General features: G+C 45.1%; 1 protein-coding gene across 1 annotated transcript; it reads left to right on the top strand.

Moving 5' to 3' along the window:
- Window positions 1-3,984: 3,984 nt before the first annotated feature.
- On the top strand, window positions 3,985-8,055 carry LOC119924237 (ankyrin repeat domain-containing protein 10-like). The gene is given in 3 exon segments (XM_038743189.1): window positions 3,985-4,223; window positions 4,225-4,343; window positions 7,997-8,055. Coding segments are annotated over 3 exon segments (417 nt in total).
- Window positions 8,056-8,788: the final 733 nt, after the last annotated feature.

Below are 8,788 nucleotides of genomic sequence, written 5' to 3'. Positions count from 1 at the left end.
CCTAAAAGAATGAATTCAGTTACATATGACTGATTGCCTTCCCCTCATATGCATGTTGTTTTTTTCTGGCAATGTAAGTGCAGAAATTCCTGGACACAAAGTACAACTTCTCTGTTCAAGAAAAAAATCAGTAGCAACATTTTCAGAGTCCAAGTCTTCCCTACTAACATTTCTCAGAATGAACTTGAGTAACCTGTTTGGTCAAGGATTACGGAATTGATCACAGCATGAAATTTATGGTGTCTACGTTCTCAGTGTCCAGAAGCAAGTTCAAGAGACTGAGGAAGTAGTGAAGGTAGCCAATAATACAAATTCTGCAAAGGAATAAGAGAGTTCCATATTATCATCACTTGCTTTTTAAGTTTATCATTATTGAACCCACAATTTTCCCCTCCACCTTACATTTTATCCCCTTTATAGGGCCAAAGTCTGTTAGGGAGATTAAATAATCTCAGATAATCTGCAGGGAAAAAGCTCCCCAATTCATGATCCCCAAACAGACATTTCCTCAATGCCTGGTCACTCACTCACTCACTCACTCACTCACGCACACCCCCATACACAACCCCATACACAAAGCACAACTACACAAATGCAAATAAGATGTGTGCTCATTCATTCATTCATTCGTTCATTTATTCATTCAATCATATTTATTGAGCGCTTACTGTGTGCTTGGAAGGTACAATTCAGCAGCACATAGAGACAGTCTCTCTACCCAACAGCGGGCTCACAGTTTAGAAGGGGGAGACACACAGCAAATAAGAACAAGTAGACAGGTGTCAATACCATCAAAATAAATAGAATTATAGCTATATACACGTAATTAATAAATTAGACTAATAAATATGTACAAATATGCACAAGAGCTGTGGGGAGGGGGAGGGGGTAGGGCAGAAGGAGGGAGTGGGGGTGATGGGGAAGGGAGGAGGAGAGGATAAGGTGGGGGTGGTGGTGCTCATGTACCCAACAGTGACTGGATGAAGATTTTTCACACAAAAACAAAAAAAAAATCTAGCCCCCGCTTACCACTTTTTCTCTCTCAAGTCCCATTCTTAGGGAAGTAATATAAAAATGTTGGGTTTATGAGGGGTTTTTGTATGGTTTGAACACTTTCCATATGGCAGGCATTGTTCTAAACTCTGGAGAAGATACAAGTGAATTGGGTTGGACACAGTCCATGTCAAACATGGGGCTCACTGTCTTAATCCCCCCTTTAAGGATGAGGTCACTGAGGCACAGAGAAGTAAAAAGACTTTCCCAAGATCACACAGCAGACAAGTAACACATGGTTGGAACTAGATGGTCCCACGGAAAAAAAAAATATATTTGTCTTCCCTTTCTCAGCAACCTGGAAATCATTCCATCATCCTCTTTTCCTCACTTTAGTAAAGGACAAGTAGCATGGGTGCTATCGAGAGGATCGCGGGGTGGGGAGAAATAGTTTGAGAACCAGGGAACCAAGAATATCTTCTAAACCCCTTAGAGTCTCACTACTTTCCTAATAAAAGTTTATTGTTGTCTCTGATCGTTTTTAATGTAGGATTTCACTTCTGAATAACTTTAGTGAAGTGAAAGAAGAAACTAAAAGGCCAAATTTATCTTGAGACTCCATAATATGATAACCGTATAGTGTGTCAAGGTCCAAGTGACTTGTCCAAGGTCACATAGAAGACAAGTGGCAAAATGGGATTAGAATCCAGGTCCTCTGACTCCCAGGCCTTTCTTCACTTAAGAGGTGAAGATATTAAATGGATTTGCCTTGTATAAACTGATCAGGTAAAAGGATGCATATTTATCTCATTCCAAATACAAATGTATCATTTACTACAATAAATGCAACTGCACACTGCTGAGGGCTACTAAACCAACTCACCTCAGAATTGGCTGTGTTTATTTTAAGGGAGGCCCTTCTTCATCAATTGTCTGTTAATCCTGGCCAAGGAGACAGTCAATCTGGATGGCAGACAAGAACTCAACTATTTCAGCATTTTCTATATTCCAGCCTCTGTTGTCCAAATACTCTCTTCGCCAAGCTAGTTCTCTTCCCACCAAGCTAGATCTCCTCCTGCCAAGCTAGCTCTTTTCCTCCCTTCAAGGCCCTACTGAGAGCTCACCTCCTCCAGGAGGCCTTCCTAAACTGAGCCCCCTCCTTCCTCTCCCCCTCCTCTCCATCCCCCCCGCCTTACCTCCTTCCCTTCCCCACAGCACCTGTATATATGTATACATTTGTAGGTATTTATTACTCTATTTATTTTACTTGTACATATCTATTCTATTTATTTTATTTTGTTAATATGTTTTGTTCTCTGTCTCCCCCTTCTAGACCATGAGCCCACTGTTGGGTAGGGACCATCTCTATATGTGGCCAACTTGTACTTCCCAAGCGCTTAGTACAGTGCTGTACACACAGTAAGTGCTCAATAAATACAATTGCTTGATTGATTAATTCTCCATTTTTCTTTACCATAAATGCATGCTTTCAGGTTTTGTTTGTTTTCATGGTACTTGTTAAACTCTTTCTATTTGCTAGGGCCTAAGCCCTAGAGTATAAACAGAATATTAAAGTTGGACACAGATCCTGTACCACATAGGGTTCACAATCTTAATCCTGATTTTGCAGGTGAGAAAACTGAGGCCCAGAGAAGTGAAATAACTCCCCAAGGTCACACAGCAGCCAAGTGGCAGAGCTGAGATTAGAACTTAGGTTCTCTGACTCCCAAGCTCATGCTCTTTTAACCAGACTTCTAAACTTTAAGCTCGCCTCTGGAGTGTAAGTTCATCATGGGCAGGGAACATGTTTCTATACTCTCCCAAGCTCTTAGAACAGTGTTCTGCACATAGTGAGTGCTCCATAAATACAAATGATTAATTAGTATATTTTCTTCTCCTCTCTCATAGTGCCAGAGTGGGCTTGGTAATTACCAGGGATACTTCCATAAGTTGTTCCCACCTGAGCTGCTTGACTTTATCTAACATAGGAGATGTCTACTATCTTTTCCACCTGATAATCTCAAACATTAGGAAGGGGGAGGGGGGACACACGAATTTATAGCTTCTCCCAGTGGCAGTCTCCACAGCTGACCTGTATTAGAATTTAGGAAGTTGATTATTCTCAGGGAATCAGCTGTTTTATAAAACGGGGAGAAGCAAGCAGCAGGACCAATTGAACCTCTCGTTTTCATTCTGCTCTTAGCTGTATATTCTCTAGCTCTTTCTTTCTGATAATCCTCTCCCTGCCCCCTTTCCTGTCCAAACTTCTCAAATAGGTTATGCACATTTACTTCACTGGCAAACACCACACTTCCTTCCCTTTGCTCCTCCTTAACCCGCTGTAAAACCACATTCTATAAAGTCACGTTAAACCTCTTTCTTGGTAAATCCAATAGATTCTGTGCAATGAAGTTGTGTAGCTTAGTGGAAATAGCAAAAACCTGGGACTCAGAGGACCTGGGTTCTAATTCCAGCTCTATCCCTTGCCTGCTGTGCAACCTTGGGGAAGTCACTTAACTTCTCTGGGCCTCAGTTTCCTAATATGTAAAATGGGGATTCAATACCAGTTCACTCTCCCACTTAGACTGTGAGCCCTATGTGGGTCAGGGAATGTGTCCACCTTGATTATCTTGTATCTACCTCAAAACCTAGTACATCTTAAATGCTTAAGTGTCATAAAAAATCTTCTTAACTTCATATAATAGTACAGCGTGGCTTAGTGGAAAGAGTACAGGCTTGGGAGTCAGAGGTCATGGGTTCTAATCCCAGCTCTGTCACTTAGCACCTGTGTGATTTTGGGCAAGTCACTTAACCTCTCTGTGACTCAGTTCCCTCATCTGTAAAATGGATATTAAGACTGTGAGCACCACGTGGGACAACTTGGCCGCGCTGCTGCTCCTGCTGCGGGTCGGGACTCCTTTGTGCTCGGGAAGGGCGAGCGGTCCGTCCCCGCGCCTCCTCCTCCTCCTCCGGCCATTTCTGCGGCGGATCATGGTGGCGGGGGGAGCGGGCGGCGTGGAGACGGGATTCTCCAGAGAGGAGCTGCTGACGCTCCGCTTCCCGCTGCACTGCGCCTGCCGGGACGGGGACCTGGCAGCGCTCTGCTCGCTGCTCCAGCACAGGTCCCGCGCCCACCTGGCCACCGAGAACTCTTTCTACGGCTGGACGCCCGTGCACTGGGCCGCGCACTTCGGGACGTTGGAGTGCTTGACACAGCTCGTGAGAGCCGGAGCTCAACGACTGTACCATCCGGTTTGCCCAGACTCCGGCCCACATCGCCGCTTTTGGCGGACACCCGCACTGCCTGACCAGGCTGATTCACGCAGGAACCAACATTAACGAACTGCCCAGCCCACACCTTCCGCTCCTCTGCCGCTAACCTCCTCAATGTGCCTCGTTCTCGCCTATCCCGCCGTCGACCCCCGGCCCACGTCCTCCCCCTGGCCTGCAATGCCCTACCTCCATACATCCGCCAAGCTAGCTGTCTTCCTCCCTTCAAAGCCCTACTGAGAGCTCACCTCTTCCAGGAGGCCTTCCCGGACTGAGTCCCCTTCTCCTCCTTCCCCACCTCCGCCTTCCCACCCCCCGCCTTACCCCCTTCCCCTCCTCACAGCACCTGTATATATGTTTGTACATATTTATTACTCTATTTTACTTATACATATTTACTATTCTATTTATTTTATTTTGTTAATATGTTTTGTTTTGTTGTCTGTCTCCCCCTTCTAGACTGCGAGCCCGCTGTTGGGTAGGGACCGTCTCTATGTGTTGCCAATTTGTACTTCTCAAGCTCTTAGTACAGTGGTCTGCACACAGTAAGCACTCAATAAACACGGTTGAATGAATGAATGAATGAACCTCAGCACGTAGAACAGTGCTTGGCACATAGTAAGTGCTTAACAAATACAATCATTATTATTACTATTATTATTAATATTATTAGTACTGATAATAATGATGGCATTTCCCACCATCATTATTATTAATATTAATTAATTATCATTAATATTATTGTTATTAATAATGATGCTGGTATTTGTTTAACACTAAGCCCTCTCTGTTTTTTCGCCACAACATTTACTCTTTCTTCAAGGACATCTGGGCATGCCTAATCCCACAAGTACCTAAAACTCAATGTGTCCAAGAACTAAACACCTTAGTTTACAACCTAAATCTTTTCCTTCACCAGACTTTCCCATCACAGTTAATAATAACAGCATGCTCCCAACTCTGGAGCCTGCAATCGTAGTATTAACTTTGACCTTCTTTTTTAGCTTTCATATTCATTCTGTTGCTAAGTCCTCTCTGTTTTTTCACCACAACATTTCCCAAAAATTCATTCATTCAATCGTATTTATTGAACAATTACTGTGTGCAGAGCACTGTACTAAGTGCTTGGGAAGTACAAGTCAGCAACATATAGAGATGGTCCCTATCCAACAACAGGCCCAGAGTCTAGAAGGGGGACACAGACAACAAAACAAAACATGTAGACAGGCATCAAAACCGTCACAATAAACAGAATTATTAGCTATATACACATCATTATTAAAGTAGTAAATATGTACAAGCAAAATAAATAGAGTAATAAATATGTACAAAGATATATAAGTGCTGTGAGGAGGGGAACGAGGTAGGGCAGATGGTGGGGGCGATGGGGAGGGGGGAAGGAGAAGAAAAGGGCCCAGTCTAGGAAGGTCTCCTGGCAGAGGTGAGCTCTCAATAGGGCTTTGAAGGGAGGAAGAGAGCTAGTTTGGCGGATTTGTGGAGGGAGGGCATCCAAGGCCAGGTGAAGGACGTGGGCCAGGGGTCGATGGTGGAACAGGTGAGAACGAGGCACATCGTGAGAATGAGACACATTGAGGAGGTCAGTGGCAGTGGAGTGGAAGGTGCAGACTGGGCTGTAGAAGGAGAAAGAGAGGTGAAGTAGGAGAGGGCAAGGTGATGGAGAGCCTTGAAGCTGAGAGTGAGGAGTTTTTGCTTGATTTGTAGGTTGACAGACAGCCACTGGAGATTTTTGAGGAGGGGAGTTACATGCCCAGAGCGTTTCTGTACAAAGATAATCCGGGCAGCAGAGTGAAGCATAAACTGAAGCAGGGAGAGACAGGAGGATGAGAGACTAGAGAGGAGGCTGATGCACTGATCCAGTCGGGATAGGATGAGAGATTGAACCAGCAAAGTAGCAGTTTGGTTAGAGAGGAAAGGGCGGATCTTGGCAATGTTGTGGAGGTGAGACCGGCAGGTTTTGGTGATGGATTGAATGTTTGGGATGACTGAGAGAGTGGAGTCAAGGAAGACTCCAAGGTTGCGGGCTTGTGAGATTGGTAGTGCCATCTACAGTGAAAGGAAACTCAGGGAGAGGGCAGGGTTTGGGAGGGAAGATAAGAAACTCAGTCTTGAGCATGTTGAGTTTTAGATGGCAGGGAGACATCCAGATGGAGATGTCTAGAAGGCAGGAGGAGATACCATCCTGGAGAGAGGGGGAAGGAGCAGGGGTGGAGATGTAGATTTGGGTGTCGTCAGCATAGAGATGATAGTTGAAGCCATGGGAGTGAAGCAGCGTGGCTCAGTGGAAAGAGCCCGGCTTTGGGAGTTAGAGGTCATGGGTTCTAATACCGCCCCTGCCACTTGTCAGCTGTGTGACTCTGGGCAAGTCATTTCACTTCTCTGGGCCTCAGTTCCCTCATCTGTAAAATGGGGATTAAGACGTGTAATGACCTGATTAACTTGTATCCCCCAAGCGCTTAGATCAGCGCTTTGCACATAGTAAGTACTTAAAAGCTATTATTATAAGCGCTTAGTACAGTGCTCTGCACACAGTAAGTGCTCAATAAATACGATTGAATGAATGAATGAGTTCACCAAGGGAGTGAGTATAGACAGAGAACAGAAGGGGAACAAGAACTGACCCTTGAGGAACCCCTACAGTAAGGGGGTGGGAGGGGGAGGAGGAGCCCGCGATGAAGACTGAGAATGAACCGCTGGAGAGATAAGAGGAGAACCAGGAGAGGATGGAGTCTGTGAAGCCAAGGTTGGATAGCGTGTTGAGGAGAAGGGGATGGTCCACAGAAGGCTGCTGAGTGGCTGAGGAGGATTAGAATAGAGTAGGGGCCATTACATTTGTCAAGAAGGAGGTCATTGGTGACCTTTGAGAAGGGAGTTTTGGTGGAGGGTAGGGGATAGAAGCCAGATTGGAGGGGGTCTAGGAGAGAGTTGGAGTTGAGGAATTCGAGGCAGAGAGTGTAGTCGACTCGTTCTAGGAGTTTGGAAAGGAAGGGTAGGAGGGAGATAGGGTGATAACTAGAAGGGGTAGTGGGGTCAAGAGAGGGTTTATTAGGATGGGGTGACGTGGGCATGTTTGAAGGCAGAGGGGAAGGAACCAGTGGAGAGTGAGCGGTTGAAGATGGAAGTTAAGGAGGAGAGGAGGGAAGGGGCATGAGTTTTCATAAGATGAGAGGAAAAGGGGTCCGAAGCACAGGTGGTTGGAGTAGCATTTGAAAGGAGGGACGAGGTATCATCTGAAGATACTGCTGGGAAGGATGGGAGACTAGTGGAGAGGGTTGAAAGCGGTGTGGGGGGGGGGAGGTGGAGTAGGCGAAGGAGTGACTTTGGGGATCTCAGACCTGCTGGTGTTAATTTTACTAATGAAATAGAAGGCCAGATCGCTGGGCGTGAGGTGGTTCAGGCACTGTCGAGGAGGGGGAAGAACAGGAAGCCTGAGGAGGAAGTTAAATGTCTGGAACAGCTGATGGGGGTGATGGGCAGGTGTGTCAATAAAGGAGGAAAAATAATTTTGACTGGAAGAGGAGAGGGCAGAGTTAAGGCAGGAAATGATAAATTTTAATTGACCAATCATGTCTATGGCATTCTTCCTAATGTCTAGTGCAATGCTCTGCACAAAGGGATGCTCAGGAGGTAATATTGATTGTATCAAAGATCAGGATAAACAGACATCTTGTCCACTTTTTTTACTGAAGCATTACCAAATATTCCCCAAATTCAGCAAATATACATAACCTGTTTGCTTGTAACACCAGTAATGGTGTGAAATTTTATCCGTAAATGTGTGTGTGGTTAAAAGACTGATTGATCTGTTCCACTCTGATGATATTTACAAAATTTAAGGCTGTCATCAAATCTGCCTCTCTCTCCCCCCAGTCATTAACTAATATCTAATAATGCACTGTATATGCATCTTTTATTTAACACGAATAGAACTGCAAATACTCAGAGCAGAAAAGAGTGGACAGTGAAACATATTTATACAACACAGTACCTTTACTAATGCTGACAAACCCCTATCTTTTGTCTCCTTTAAAAAGAAGCCTTTTATATTTCTCTTGAAAGAGACCTTGTATATAATCGTTCTCGCATGTCCCGCCATCGACCCCCGGCCCACGTCATCCCCCGGGCCTGGAATGCCCTCCCTCTGCCCATCCGCCAAGCTAGCTCTCTTCCTCCCTTCAAGGCCCTACTGAGAGCTCATCTCCTCCAGGAGGCCTTCCCAGACTGAGCCCCTTCCTTCCTCTCCCCTTCGTCCCCCTCCCCATCCCCCCCATCTTATCTCCTTCCCTTCCCCACAGTACCTGCATATATGTATATATGTTTGTACATATTTATTACTCTATTTTTTATTTATTTATTTTACTTGTACATATCTATTCTATTTATTTTATTTTGTTAGTATGTTTGGTTTTGTTCTCTGTCTCCCCCTTCTAGACTGTGAGCCCATTGTTGGGTAGGGATTGTCTCTATATGTTGCCAACTTGTACTTCCCAAGTGCTTAGTACAGTGT

The sequence above is a fragment of the Tachyglossus aculeatus genome, unplaced genomic scaffold (assembly GCF_015852505.1).
Source record: "Tachyglossus aculeatus isolate mTacAcu1 unplaced genomic scaffold, mTacAcu1.pri scaffold_89_arrow_ctg1, whole genome shotgun sequence".
NCBI classification, from domain to species: domain Eukaryota; kingdom Metazoa; phylum Chordata; class Mammalia; order Monotremata; family Tachyglossidae; genus Tachyglossus; species Tachyglossus aculeatus.
The sequence above is the reverse complement of the archived record's forward strand: the minus strand, read 5'-3'. Positions and strand labels throughout refer to the sequence as shown.